Source organism: Pleurodeles waltl, chromosome 5 (genome assembly GCF_031143425.1).
Source record: "Pleurodeles waltl isolate 20211129_DDA chromosome 5, aPleWal1.hap1.20221129, whole genome shotgun sequence".
NCBI lineage: Eukaryota > Metazoa > Chordata > Amphibia > Caudata > Salamandridae > Pleurodeles > Pleurodeles waltl.
This window is the reverse complement of record NC_090444.1, coordinates 703,542,555-703,558,628: the sequence shown is the minus strand read 5'-3', so window position 1 is coordinate 703,558,628 and position 16,074 is coordinate 703,542,555. Positions and strand designations below refer to the sequence as shown.

Below are 16,074 nucleotides of genomic sequence, written 5' to 3'. Positions count from 1 at the left end.
CAACCACCTAGCCTCACATTTTAAGACAGCTTTGAGAGCACTAGCAGACTTAGGGCCAGATGTAGCAAAGAGTTTTCCCATTCTGTGTCAATGGGAAAATGTGTTCGTACATATGGCCCTTAGTCGCTAGCTAACCCCATATCACATAAGACCTTTTACCAGCGTTACTACTACATAACTACTGAATACTTTCTATACAAAAAAGACTAAATAATAATACATAAATAAATATAAATTGCGAACTTTTATATAACACAAAGCTTGCAGTTTGTACATAGTAGACATATATAACACCAGTAGATTTGGTGTTGTTTCTTTTGAAGGCTGGACATGGCATGTTTAGCGAGGAATATACCTTTGTGAGACTGTTCTTTCCGCTAGTGTTCTACCAGGTATTAGAACAGGTTCACAAATACTTTGTTGTGTGTTAGTGTGACTTATTCTTCCTGCATTCCGAGCTTTCTCCTTGGATTTAGTAACGAGAAACACAATAATTCGATGATTAGGAAAGAGCATTGAAGTCTAACACGTTTAATACAAGAATAGGCAATAACCTATAAAATATATGCAGATTGCTATATCAAAGGACTAGACATTTGCCCCCCGGTCAGTTGGAGCATATAGTGCTTTATTCGGTACATTTTGGCGCTACATTTATACGTTACATTTCTACTGTCTTTCTCGGTGCGGTTGAATGGAGGACAGATTCTTTTGATTCAAGCACACAGAGTGCCCCTTGGACAAGACATAAAATATTGTAAACAATATTTATTGGAAATACTCCATGTGCTCATACCATGAAAAGGAATGGAGTGCAAGTGGGCAACTCCAGGTTATTTAATCATGACTCTAGACGAGTTTCCGATTCCGCTGTCCTGGCTTGTGGTGAACTTGTGTTTCGTTTACCTCACAAATGAATCTGTATAACGTTTCCAAGACCAAAAAATCCTCGGAGCGGATATCAAGCAAGGGGGTTTATTTCTAAAATATGAAGATAAATGCAAGATTTCTTGAAGAAACACTGTGAACTCTGCAGCATGGATAACACAATGCTCATTAAACACAAATTAAAAATGACAAGCCTGTTAAATACATTGAGATGAAAATGAAAAATTATTCACAGGCTTTGATGTGCAAGTAAGACGTTGAATCAACCAGGCGTACTTTAGAATTTGACAGTTGGTCTAATAGAATAATTAAATGTTGTCATCTAATTAATGTTTTTACGTTAAAATATTTGAAGAAAGCTGTCACCTTCTGCTTTTCTTGAAGTTGGCATGATGTTGCAATGGTGCCATCATGTCGGTTGACTCACTTGTCATGGTTTTGATCTGCGAACGCCACACTCTTGCAGAACCGAAGTACTTTACAAAGAATACTTGGAACTTTATTTAGAGTTCGGTTGGTGGGATGCTCCTTTAAAAGGCAATGGATATCTCCTCCACCATATTACAAGTGCCATGGACTATAATGAGCTTGTAATGCGGGACTAGAGACATCCGCCATGTTTGTGACGGAGTATCTTGTCCGCCAAACTCTAAAAAAGGCTGTTAGTACCGTTATCATAGTTAGCAATGTTAATATTCAAAACCCCAGTATGTGTGGTACGGTACGCGAGGCTGCATTGCTTCATTAAAATTCAGTTTTGATTCAAAAACTAGACCACAATGTTGGTAGATGGCAAGGCTAAACTGCATGGACCGAGGTCAAGTGGTGCCAGAACCTTCTTATGTCTGTCAAAAGGTGCATCTTAAAACTTATTTTGTTTTATTGCCACATTTAGGGGGTTTGGGCATTTTCCTGGCCATGATTTTTTTAAATAAAAGAAGTGGGACAAAAGAATTCCTAAAACAACTTGTGTTGTGTCATTTGGTGCTAACAAGGTTGATTACAGAGGTGTTGTTTAACGTGGGCTGAAGGGCATTAGTTAAGGTTATTCCCTGAAAATATAGGGCTCAACATACAAATCAATTTATAAATTTTAAAGCCTGCGATTGACAAAAAGAGAGGTTGTGTTACTCCAAAACCAGGGAGTCCAGTGTAGAAAGGGTACTTTTATATTCTCAAGTGTCGTTCTGACTTGCACAGTACGCTCTGCACCCCGCTGCGAATTGGTACGTGGTGGGAAAGGGACGTGTTCCTACTCCTCACATTCGCAGTGGAATGTATCCACGGTTTGCAACCGCAGCGGTGTCCGCTAACATTGTTCTGATACTGTTGTTGTTGCCACCTTTGCTTTCAAAGTTTCTGATGAAAAACAGTTTTTGTGAAGATTTGCAACATTTACAAATATTATACGGTGAAGCAGTACTCTCATCTCACACACTGGTTATCTGTGCATCTATTGCACATATAATTCTGTTGTCATCACACAGTATTTTTGAATGGCTCTCTTAAAAACATTTTTTAATGTTTCTCCATGTGGAGTACAATCTTATTAATTTGTGTGACTAATTAGTCCACCAGTTGCATCACAAATAAGGTCGAGTCTCAAAGCATTTGATGTGCAAAAATCTCCAACGCAACCCTACCTACAAACTTTGGACCCATATTTTTTTACATTTTAAAATTAATGCATTAATGTATTTCGCATACATATTTTAATTCCAATGTTCTTTGTATCATAAAGCACACTTGTGCTGCAAAAAACTGTAACATGGAATAACAACAATATCTTTTTTGTTTTATTTTTTCTATATTGCATGTAAAAAAAACTCTGCTGCGTGCAGCAGGAGATTTTAAAAATTATGGTTCGAAAGTCATGCATGGAACAGGAAGGAGAGAGTTATTATTCGAGAGTATAGTGCTGAAAGCTCAAAATCAGAAAATACGGGGGACAGAGTGGTGTAGTTACATAAGTTTATACTACAGGAGCAATAGAAAGACAGGAAGAAAATAGTGGATTTGGGGACCCCCCCTTAAAATAAATTAAAATAAGTACAAGCGAGAGTTGAGAAAACACCTCAAAAGTGTGTACCACTGCTAGGTGCTGCGTCTCATAATACCATAACGACACTTCGGTGTTCATCACACACTACATGAAAACACTTCCCACATAGGATCAAAGCCAAGAAAACAGACTTCAAACCATAGATCGTAGATAGTGTAGCATGCTACCCATATAAGCCAGTGCTTTAGCACCATTCATAGTGGTAGTAGGCACTATATAAATGTTACAATACAATACAGATGGAATTGTACTGGAACCTACAGGAATATTGGCTGGACTCAAATAAGATTTCCTAGAACCGAACTAGTTATACATTTTTAATCTAGGGATGTCAGAGCTTAATTAGCCTTCCATATGACCATATCTTAATTGCATTAATTTGTACTTTTTTGTATTTTTTTGTATTTATTGTGTTTACAAGTTTTTTATAAAATGTAGGCCAGGCCCCCTAGGGTGAAGGTGCGCGCTTCAACATGAAAACTGTTCAAATATCAGCTATACAATCAAATGTTGACCAATTTACCGGGACTAGTAAATATAACAAAACTTTTTTCAGATAATTTGGAAAGCTAAAAAGCAACACAGAGGTTCCTCAGAAACAATTGGTCGATGATCATAAGGCTCATAATGCCTTTAACAGGGCTCATAATGTGCCTACCACGCATCCTGTTATTGCTTTCTGTTTTAGGGAATTTTTAGTTTTTTTTTGTTGTGTAGAGCTTTTCTTGTAGCAGGTGGTAGCCTTACAGAGTTTTGGGACCATTACTAAAAAGGTTTGATTGCCGGTCCTTTGCTTAGAGATTTTGTTGTTGTTTGTAGATCTCTCTTTTTCCCTAGATTTGTATGTCACTCACCTATAAACCTATATAATTGATCTGATCTGTTTGCCCTAATATGATTTGCGCAAGCTTCAGATATAATAACAATACTAGTTCAGTTCGCGTACAGTCTGAAAAAGAGGACTCCATTCGTCAATTAAACAGCAGTAGAGGCCCACTGCCTCAGCATTTGCATGTTCAATCCACTTCGGTCACTGAAAAACAACAGCTGTCGCCTTTATGACTCCCACTGCTGCTGTCCTTCAGAGACCGCAGCAGAGTCTGGGAGAGTGGGCAGGGTGCAGTGGTTTCACTACCAGCGGTTCACTGCAATGGCCGTGGTCAAAGTCCCTTTCCCTCCACCTAGTGACATCTGTGTGCTGCTCCTTCCCTCATGTGCTTTTCCCACCATCCCTGTGTTGCTCTCTCCCTTGTGTGCTGCTATGTCTCCCTTTCCCTCACTCAGCTTTATTTTTATCTTATCTCCGCCCTGGCAACTCCTCACTGCTCCTCCCCACTCGTGTGATACTTTCATTAAAGACTTCTGTACAAAAACACATTTATGCAAGTTATATTTCATATACGTGTGTATGTTTGGTGATACATGAACACATATATCATGAAACACGTGCACGCCTGCGTTGACCATGCCAGCGCATCTTTTTTTAACAAAAAGAAAATATATATTTTGCTACACAGAACTGGCAAAGCCAATAGGTGAGACACTCCGAGATCTATTGGTTTTGCCAATTTTTTTTGGTTACCACGAGAGAGGTAACTATTCCCCTAACTCCCACCCCTGTCCCTTACATCGTTTTTCTACTCTTCCCTCTCCGCCCTCTATTGACTGTTGTGAATATTTTGCGTGCCCCTCAGCTGCTTTGCCTCCCCTGGCTGGCACTGGTTCTAGCTGGTGGCACACTTCACCGCCAAACCCATTCCCTCCTTCTCTGTTTTTTAAGTTGAAACTGGGCTTTCTCTGTGTGTCTCTGCCGCCAAGTCCTGGTGAGCCTCTTGCTGCTGTATCTCGGCCTGCCTGCGTGTGGGTAACAATGGCCATTACGGCAAAGAATCTGTGACACATACACTGTTGTCAACTTTTCACATATAGGCGGGTGTTTAGGCATGGGCATATGTTTGAAGTTTCGGATTTTATGTTTTACTTCTGTATTTTCTCAGGAATGTTTGCATTTGAAGGGAGAGACAAATAGAGCTGTGCTTTCAGCCCAGGGCAGAATCAAAGTATGAAAGTGCTACCTTACGGGGAAGGCTCCATACAGCTGTGGCAAAAGCAATCAAAGCCTTATGTTACAGCATATTTTGTTATAGTATTTTTCTCCAGGTGAGCAGAACACAGACACCATCATCCCCAATATCATAGTGTTATATTGTATAAAACTGATAAATGAAGCACAAAAATATACAGCAAAAGTTTACAGGAGAATTCAGATGAACCTATTTTTAAGAAAATGTTGTTTAAAAAAATCCAGTTCTTTTCACAACTGATCATCCCTTCCGAAACTGTATCCAAAGAGACCAGGTTTTAGAGTGATGCAGGACCAACTTTTGGATACAGAAGAAACTGTAGGTCTGCTTAATACCAAACAGTCTGGGCCATATTTATACTTTTCGATGCACAACTGCGCCAACGCAGTTGTGCGTCAAAAAATCTAACACCGGCTAACGCCATTCTGAAGCGCCATGCGGGCGCCGTATTTATTCAATGACGTTAGCCGGCGTTAGCCGGCGGCGCTGCCTGGTGTGCGTCAAAAAAAATTACGTACACCAGGCAGCGCCGGCGTAGGGGAATATGGAGCTTGGGCGCCAAAAAATGGGGCAAGTCAGGCTGAGGCAAAATTATCGCCTTCTGTCCCCTGGGCATGGTCATTGGGCATAGTGGCATGTAGGGGGGCACAAATCAGGCCCCCCTATGCCACAAAAATAAAAAATAAAAATACTTACCTGAACTTACCTTATGTTCCCTGGGATGGGTCCCTCCATCCTTAGGCGTCCTCCTGGGGTGGGCAAGGGTGACAGGGGGGGTCCCTGGGGGCATGGGAGGGCACCTCTGGGCTCCTTCCGAGCCCACAGGTCCCTTAACGCCTGCCCTGACCAGGCGCAAAAAAACGACGCAAAAGCGGCTGGATGTCATTTTTTTTGACCCGCCCACTCCCGGGCGACATTTTTTGCCCGGGAGTGTAAATACGGCGCACATGCCTCGGAGTCACTTTTTTAGACGGGAACACCTACCTTGCATATCATTAACGCAAAGTAGGTGTCCACGCTAAAAAATGACGCAAACTCCATGGACTTTGGCGCTAGACGCGTCTAACGCCAAAGTATAAATATGGAGTTAGTTTTGCGTCGGAATTGCGTCAAAAAAAACGACGCAATTCCGGCGCAAACAGAGTATAAATATGCCCCTCTGTGTCTTGGACCCTGACTCCCTCAGGCGGGACAGCTGCGATAATGGGTGGGATAGGGTGTCCGCTTTGTTCCCCTTCCCCCTTCACAGTTTAGAGGACCCCTTCATATTTTCTCTGGGGCATTCATCCATGCCACTAATGAAGTTATGATGACAGACTGGGTTGTGTGCTGCGGTGTATATAGTTGGCTCTTGTACAGCTGACTCCTGGGATACTGCAGACACTGGAGGTTGGGAGGCAAGGGTGTCAGCCCTTTTCACCACCTCTTATCATTGGAGAAGAAAGGATGAAGGAGACTCATTGATGGCATTCCATTTAGTAAGTGAGCTGCTGTGTTGATCTACAAATTCCCACACAACAAAAAAGTGAGAACGTGCTTTTGTAGGATGGGTGATCCTTTCTTCTGTATCCCACACACCAACTTACCTCAGGTCGCCACTAAGACGGTCACTATACCCTTTTAGGAAATGTACGAATAATAACATGAGGGAGGATGCCATGCGTGGAGCTAGTTCCCTATAATTCCTACATGTAAGAAGACGTGACCTGCTGAAATTCCCTTATGTCTCACCACAGGGTGGATAGGAACCCAGTCCTCTTGGCCTTAAAGCCTGGAAACTCATCTGGAACCTCGTGGGGAATGATGGACAGGGACTCACAAGACGTTGCTAAAGACTATAAAGTACTACCTAGAAAGATCCAGGGCATAAAGTAACCTGCCACCATCTCGTATCTCCGTAAATAATAAACACTTTTTTGTTTTTGGAACCCCTGTCTGTGTAGCCACCATATGCCACCCCTGAAAAGTTCTCTCCATAAAGAACCCCAACTAATATGTTGACTTGTACAGGATGGCTTCCTTGTTGCCTTGCACATACCAGAAATCTGGTAGGCCATGCAACTAAGCCTTCCAAGACAGGACCATAAATTAAGGTCCCTTCGAAGTAGCTGCTTTGATCCCCCTGAAACTTAGTGTGCCTTCACACACACAACTAGGCAATTGGCTGGGGAGCGCACCACCCCCATGTCACATGCTACCACCCTCATCTATGATCGTTCATTAAATGCAGAAGCATTCCCTTCCATAACCTCTCATGTAGTGGATAAAATGAAAGTAAATCCCTCTCTTCCACACCTAAACTAGTATGTAAACACCCTTGTATCAGAGTTTTATGTTACATTAGAATGCTTGCACGTTTTGGGCTCCTCTTGTTGTATTAATTTTTTTTCCACAATTCATGATAGCAGTTCACTCAGTTTTTAACCTTGGTCTGGAAGGGTCTAGGTATCTCGAGAGATGACTCATCTCTGAATTGGTCCGAAAACTATGTCACTGTCTCCAGTTAGTATTCAAAAATAATCAAGAGGGTCAGGAGCAGTTAATTTTTGTCATTGATCCTAAGTGCCTCAGTTTGGTATTGCCAGTTTTGGTAATCAGGCATCCTTTTACTGGCAATGCAATGGTTTGTCAGTCTGAACCCTAAGACTTGTTTCTTGAACCCTTCATTATTAGGCGTCTCAAAACTTTTAAGATGAATCTGCAGATATTGAGGGCCTCATTATGACCCTGGCGGTCTAATGACTACCAGGGTCGTGGTGGCAGTCGGACTGCCGCCAATGTGGCGGTTTGAGCGTCATACTACAACCGCAGCAGTAGTGCCCTGGTCGGACCACTAGCATTGCCAGATTATGACTCCACGTTGGCCTGGCAGTGCTGGCAGTTCAAATCCTCCAGGGCAACGCTGCCCTGGGGATTACGACCCCCTTCTCTGCCACCGATTTTATGGCAGAATCACCATCATGAAAAGGCTGGCAGAGACAGGGTGCAGGGGGCCCCAGGGGGCCTATGCACTTGACATGGGCCCCCTGGCCAGCCCCGTCGCAATGTTCACTGTCTACCTTGCAGATGGTGAACATTGCAATGGATGCTAGTGCACCCTATGCACTATAGAATTTCTGCCGGCTCTGCTACGAGCCGGCGACGATGCTGTAGGCTTTTTCCCGCTGGACCACCATGCAAAAATTTAGTTTATGCCCGCAGACCCAGCGGGAAACTCGTAATGGGCCCAGCGGGAAGCCAAACTGGCGGCAACCTACCCGTTGGGACTTCGGCGGATGGGCTTTTATGTCTGCTGAAGTCATAATAAGGCCCTGAGTTGCCAGAAAGCCCTACAATACAACCTAGTATGAAAATAATCCATTCAATATTTTCGGGGCCTTGTGGATGATGGAGTAGCATTTCATGTATTCCAAGTTGGTTTTCAGAGTAAGTTGTGAGGGACTGGCCGGAAGGGCACCAGAGGTAAGCAGCACTATCTTGGCCATGAAGGTTTCCTTTGATAACGAGCCAGCTTCCTCTTCTGCAGCTTCTCTTCAATGGCAGCTCTTATCGAGAATTACTCTCAGGGGCCCCTGTGCAGTGGCCGTCGCGCGGGCAGTGATCTTTGACGGCATTTGAAGGCATTGACGGCAGTGTCCTGGCCAGGCGTTCTGCTGGGCCGGCGGGCACCGGCCCAGCAGAATGTTTGTAATATGGCTGGCGGGGTCCCAGGGGGCTGGCGGTCACTGGAAAAACCGCCAGCATTCATAATGACCCCCAAAGTGGTGAAACTAGTTTAGAACAAATACGGCGAGCTTGACTGGAACTATTTCAAATGTTGCTTGTTTAGGCAATTCATCTGGATCTTGGCTGCTTGAATCTCGTAATCTGGGTTGAATCTGCCTGTTTTTTATTCTGCTTTTACACGCCTGGAGAAGGTGCAAGCATATTAATGTATCGGATAATAATTGAACGTTATGGCAGTGCAACAGCAAGAACAGCAAGGACAGCAACAGGAGTTTAGGACACATTTTTGCATGGCCAAAAGGATGGAATATTAAATTAGGATTCTTGCATCTGGTTAAGTAAGAAGTGCCAAATGGTGTGGTGAATGATGGTTATTCTGGTGAAGGGATTTTACCCAGTGGTCGTCAGCAAATCAGCTAACTGACTCAGTCCTTCGGCTATTGGAGTCACGTACCTGCTGCCGCCAACATGAAAGCATTGGTAATTTCATTTTCAGTGCCTTGCGAGGTGGGATCAGCGGGGAAAGGCCTCTCTAGTAGGAGGAGGAAGGGCCATGTGTTCTGTTAACAACGTTGATCTACTTCATATCAGACTTTGTGTTACTTACAACCTTTTGACTTCGGTGGTAGGCGGATTCATTCAGCTTTCATCCCGGCGAACTTAAGGCACCAGGTAGACAGCTCTTTTGCGTCTGTATGATGCCACATCCTCACAGTGAGCACATGAGGACTTGCTGCAGTGCTTAATTTGTACATAAAAACGTGCTGGTGCCCAAAGCTCTCCTCTTAAACACGCGGCTGCTGCAAATAAGTGTGGGAACACGGAATACTGAGGCAGAGTTACCCTGAAGCCATCTCGGACCTCTTCAATCCATTTACAGCCACTCCCTGCCCCTTCCCCTCACTCTTGCAGCTTTCTACTTTCTCCCTTTGTGACACTTTTTCGTTTTCCCTTTCCTCCTTCTTTCTAATGTTTTTATTTTGCTCGCAGCAAATGCTTGAGGCTGGAGAATAATCCCCGGCCCTCAAAAATAAGTGCTGCAAGGGTTATAACTTGTGACTGGCAAGTAAGAGAAAGTAGCAACCCACTAAGCTGTCTACATAAAATACAAATATTTTACGTATTGTGCTTTTCTGCATGCACATTAACCCTCTGCACCGTTTTATGATGAGCCAGACCTGTGCCTGGACTGCACACCTATTTCTTCAGCATGTGCATCAACCACAGGATCTATTATACTGTTATTTTATTTTGGAAACTGCTATGTATATAACAATCTTTGCAGTTGGTAACAATAAAATCTACAATATTTTAAAGTGCAGTCTGCTCACGACCAGTTAAGTAAGCCAGCACTTACTTACTATCACATTTGTCCATTTTGCTAATTACTTTGGGACAACTAAATGTTTAAGTTGACTGCCAGACTCTGCACGTGACTCCGCCCTTTTCTGCTGCCAACACTTGGTCCCTTTTTAAACAATCCCGGAGTATTTCTTTCATTTCCGGCACTGCATGGACAACACCTAATTTACCCCAGGCATTGTCTATGTTGCCTATTATTATCAGCAACATATACTGTTAAACTATAGTCAACGACACCAGATGCATAAAAAAAAAAAAATCCCTCTGCCTCCAACTCCCTTATTCTCAGTTGCAACCTGACTCGAGCCTGTGCGTATCTGCCACCATACGGGATCTTTGTAGTTAAGTGCACGAGGAGCTTTCGCTGCCCGTTCACACGATTTGGCCTGCAATCCATGTGTGACATAACTTGTTTCACATGACATGGACGTAAGAATGTTGGGCATCCTTGTCCAGGGATGTGTCAGAATTCAGCAGCTATAATACATTTCTGACTTATTTACCGGGGCAAGGCTCCCTTCAAGTTAGCAACAGGATACAAATTATGTATCGAGAGAACATTCTTTAGCACATAGGCTAGCAGCCAAACTTTACCAGGATATTCTAGGGGACAGCCATTGCATTAGGGGTGTCCGTTGTTCTCCCTGATGCAAGCCACTGAAATGGTAGTTCGCTGACTGCTTGCACCCACTTCAACCTCCAGTCCCTTTTATGAAATAGGAGAGGAGGGTGAGCCCTTGAGCTGCTGTGTAAAGTGCGACTGGGAGCTGCCAGTGTGTCATGGGCCCTAGTGCAAAGAAGGAAATGGGGCCTCCAACCGCTGTTTAAAGTGTGAAATACAGTAATAATCGGGATTCTTTGAGCCCCCAGGCCTCCACTGCCCAGTGCCCGTCACCTGCTGCACCAGTGGAAGCTACGCCCTGGGAGCTACTGTTTGATTGAAAAATTGGAACTATCACAAGCGATGCTTTTCTTCTTCCGTTGGCTGGATTTTCTCACAAGTGTGCTTTGGGACTTGAACAGGTGCTTTTGTAAGGAACTTGCTAAACATGTGGCATGTTGTACATACCCATCATATTTAAGATACATCATGGCATGGTGGAATTCCAGCATAGCTTCTTATCTGTTGTCATATTTATAGGCTGTGTATTGTATTCTAAATTCAAAAAAGTGAGGTGCTTGTAGTTTCTTGCCTCAAGAGCCTTCCTCCCACAGAAAATTACGAACAACTGACAATTATTAGACAATCCAGACTGGTCTTGCTTACGGGCTTTAGAATTCGTAATATAGAGAAACAGTACTGCACGTCTTCTGTCTCACCCTATACCTCTCTCAATCTATCTTCTTTATCCTCTCTCTGACTCATCCAAAACCTCATTCTACTACTATTATCTCCAAAATAACCCTTTCTAGACTCTTCCCTCCTCTATCTCTTCTGGCTCACCCTGATCCTCATTCTACTACTGTAATCTCCCAAACAACCCTTCTAAATTCTTCCTCATTTATCTCTCCTGTGACTAATCCCAAACCTTATTTTACTACTTTGATCTCCCTAATCCTTTTCTATACACTCTTCCCTCCTCCATCTCTCCTTTTACTCATCCCAAACCTCATCTTACTACTATGATCTCCCAATTAACACTTTCTAGACTGTTCCCTCTTCTATTCCCCCATTATTCTGTTCAACCAACTAACCGACTCACATGTCCACAGCTCAAATTGACTCCTATTTCCTTATACTGATCCACCCCTTCTCCTTTTGGGTATCCTAGTATCAAGCTACTCGCCGAAAAGCGATTCAACGCCTCGTCAGGGGCAGTAAGCAGGGGCGGCTCCTCCGTTAGGGCGGAGGAGCCCCCCCCCCCGCCAGCAGCAGCAAGAGATGCAACCTTTAGAAACAAAACAACAATAAACTCTGTTTATTGTTGTTTTGTTTCTAATGGGGAAGGCCATGGGGGTGACAAGCATGGAGAGTAGTGCACAGAGCACTCCCCTCAGTGCACATGTATGTTTGGCCAGCCGTCTCGGGCCAGCCAAACACACATGCGCACAAGGGCTCTCTCCAACTGGGCACTGTGGTGCCGAGTTGGAGAGATATCCTGCACAGGCTCCCAGTCTGTGCTGGAGCGTCCAGTCGGGGCGCTCCGGCCAGTCATAATGCTGCTCTGAGCAGCGTCGTGATTGGCGCAGGGCAGGGTGGGAGCCAGTGCCTGGAGTGCAACGGCAGCAACGTGGGGGCAGCGCGGCTATGAGGTAAGTAGATTTTTTTATACATACATGTAATTGTTTGGCCTCCGCCACCATTCCGAGTCGCCAGCTGCGACTGGTTGTAAGCACTATATAAATACAATTACAGTGATTTTCACAGTAGTAAATAAGTAGTCTTACACAAGATGTAAGTGGAAGTTTGGTTAGCATACAGGTCGTTATATTTGTGGAATTTAGGCATGCATAAGAATTCAGGGAGTGGCCTTTTGTTTTTTTCTGCAAGTGATAATTTCTCAAAAGAGTTCATGGGTCTGGTTAGTCCAAGCTCTGTGTTCCCAATAGCCGGGGCAAATACTAGAGTCCATTTTGGGTGAAAGCCGGCAAGCACAAAGGATCTGATTTAAAGGTGGTTGGAAAGGTAAAATAGCCAATAAACAGAATGTAGTGCATTTTCTGGCAGGAATGACATTTATGCTGCTTTGGAGCGTTCAGTAAATCTGCCACCCATTTTGTTCTGTCCCACGACTGAGCAGTAAATTGTAGCAAAAAAGCAGGAAAGGTGGCACACAATGTGCTGCATGCAGAATGGAATATGTGCCAGGAAGTTGGCAGATTTTACACAAAAAAATGATCCACACAAACAGAGTCCATGCAACAACAGACACCATCATTAAAAAACCTGCAATGGCAAACCTATAGGTCTTGCTTTGGCTGCTAGCATTTTGGCTTTGTCAATGCTTGTTTTCTTTTATTATGGGTTTTGTGAAAATGTATTTTTGAGAAGCTCCCGGGCCTTCGCCAATCTAAAAATATGTATTGCCTCTCAAAACATACTTTGCCATAACAGTCCTTGGTACGGAAAGGAGCTACTTTGTGTGGATGTGCTCCTTATGAAAGAAATAAGTGCCCTCACTCAGAGCGAAGTTAATCAATGGGTGAATTTCTATTGCTCCATGCTGTATGCTCTAGTAGTTAGAGATGAAAAATATGGATGACACAACAGCAAACCAGTGAATGAAGATGGTTGGCGGAATGGGCCAATCATAACATATCTGGATTCCAACAACCCAGATATCGATAACATTTTATCAGTGTTAACCGATGCACACCAAATATTGAAAAGCATGGTTTTAGTTCTAACGTTCTGCCACATTTGATGCAGTTCTGTTAAGCTGTTTTTTTCTGTATCGTTTCTCAAATGTCCTATGAGAATAAATATGGGGCATCAACATTTGGGACCCCCCACTGCTTGTTCTTGCCCCATGCTTGACAGATCACCCTGTAACTTTCCAGCAAGGTGCTGAGAGGGATGACATTTTTTATGTAAAGTGCCATGAAGATTTCTCAAATGGTGCCAAAGTTACTAGCGAAACAAAAACTGCTCTTCCTGTGGAAATTCTGAGCTAACTAAAACTATACCAGACGTGTATCAGAACATAATTGAAATATTAAAGGAAATGAGTTAGTGTGGCATGTGTTGACATTCTCATAAAAGTATTTATTATGCTCAGGGAGTATATACAAGTACTTTCATAAAACCCTATAGGATAATAAGGGTATTGGTGCCATTCCTTTGGAATGTGAAACAGAGCTTCCCTTTCCAATTTGTATTCAGTGAATTGTCATTATGTACTACATTTATCTGCACTTGGGGCATGTTCAGTCCGTTCATCTACATTTGGAATGGAACAGTCCATCCCACATTTATTCATTGCATACACACAGTAGAAGGCCAAACTAATTATAAGTAGCCACAAAATGTGAACAGTAAGTGCTCTATAGCAAGGGTATAGGGTACAGAACATAGTACAGCATGGGTTCGGCTCAGTTAACATTACGAGAATGAGGACGTGCTAAGGAGGGGAGGGTTGGAACATATATTTGAGACAATAATAGCTAGCACACTGTACAGTTTTGAAACGTTTGTACTTAAAGCACCTTACATTTTGAGGCCTTGGGAGATGAATGTGACTAGAATCAAATAATTTGCTGGCCCGGTGCAGAAGGAGGCTGTTGGCTTTATTTGAACAGCCTCCTTGCAACGTATTCGCTAGGAGGCACTGGCCATTGATGAAAGCTGCGAGCTCTCTACCCCAAGTCGAGGACTGTGAGCATGCTTACCTGAGTTCCCCACATCTGCACCACACACACATATATGTGTGTGTGTGTATATATATATATATATATATATAAATATATATAAATATATATATATATATATATATATATATATGTATGTATATATATATATATATATATGTATGTATATATATATATGTATGTATATATATATATATATATATATATATATATATATATATATATATATATATATATATAGATGGAGGTATATATATACCTCCATCCATATAGACAATAGGAATTTGCAAAGCTCCCGCAGAGAGCTCTAACTTTCTCCTGCATACTAGACAACGTTTCTGTGCAAAAGTGTGCAATCCTGTTAGTATGCTGGAAGCCTCACACACAGATTATTACATAATTCCATTGTGTCCCATTTACGTATATGGGAGAACAAGATTACCCATATCGCATGTTTTGATAGCAACATCGTGCGAGCCTAAAGAAAGTCCTAATTTTGAATTAAAGCCTTAGACTTTTTTTGATCAAGGGTTCTTATATTTATTGAGCACCATTCTAATGGTAAATGTATCTGAGTATTCTGCGCCGCTTTTGAGTAAGCCTTGGCTAATCACCTTCACTACCCCGAAGTGGTCAAGGCCTGATAAAGGGGGCGACTTGGCAGGCAGTGACCAGACAGTAATATCTGGTTCTTGTGGTTCTATTGACAACAAGCAATCATTATTCCAAAGATTGCTGAGTTGCTAACGAGTTCCCTCAGCCCAGCAGACCTGGCCTGACATAAACACACCAAATAACCTCTGGATATTCACCTAGAATGTAATGGAAAATGTATTTTTGTTTCATATTTTAGAAACTGCTTGTAACCGCGGCCGTAGACTGCAGTTTGAGAGGCTGGGACCTGAGAACTGTACGGCAGCCTGTCTTTGACCTACGTGGCCACTCCTACGCTGTCCGAAGAGTAAAGGTACATTATTTTGTTTCACATCTGTTGTCTTTTTAATTGCTTTTTTTCTTAAAAAATGTACAAAATAATCATCTGCATGTTAATTTGATAGAGATATTGACTAGGTTTCGGTATACACGTAGGTATTCGTCACGGTTGCGACATCCCACTCAGAGCGTTACCGCTGCACGGGACACCGCTCCAGAAAATTCCAAACTCATCCATGCCACAATGTGGTGCAAGGACGGCCGAGATTGCTGCCCCGCACCAAAATCCGGGCAACTTCGTACTGAGTGACTCGGTTCTTACAAGTTTGAAGATTTGCTTAAGTAATAAGGGTTGTCTCGCTGGTTGTCAGTCGATGGTTTCGTGCAGAAAATAGTTAGTATGTGACCCGGTAAATATATTATCGTCATTGTTGTGTCTTTTTAAAACAGGAACAGATACCTAAGCTCGTGATTGATGTTCAAAATACATTTCCTTAATTTATTCGTTTTTATTTTTTAAAAGAAACCTCTCTTTTTTATCCTTTATGCTAGATCCTCTTTGCTACTCATAGAGAAGCCCCACCTCCCTCTGCTCTCCAGTTTTGCTTCTTCTTTGTATGTCGAGACTTGTGGAAGGTCCAGGCTGCAAAATGGGGACTCGCAGCTCATTTTTGCCCTGCACAAAAATGGTGAACACCATCAATCCCGGGC

The 16,074-nt window shown here is 42.9% G+C and overlaps 1 protein-coding gene across 3 annotated transcripts in view; it reads left to right on the top strand.

Annotated features, from left to right (window-relative positions):
- The window catches only part of PEX7 (peroxisomal biogenesis factor 7), a 915,648-nt gene that overhangs the window by 522,472 nt on the left and 377,102 nt on the right, over nucleotides 1-16,074 (top strand). For all 3 annotated transcript variants that reach the window (XM_069234650.1, XM_069234651.1, XM_069234649.1), the window contains exon 7: nucleotides 15,284-15,397. In XM_069234650.1, coding sequence (XP_069090751.1) covers nucleotides 15,284-15,397 — 114 coding nt within the window. The remainder of the gene's footprint in view (nucleotides 1-15,283; nucleotides 15,398-16,074) is intronic.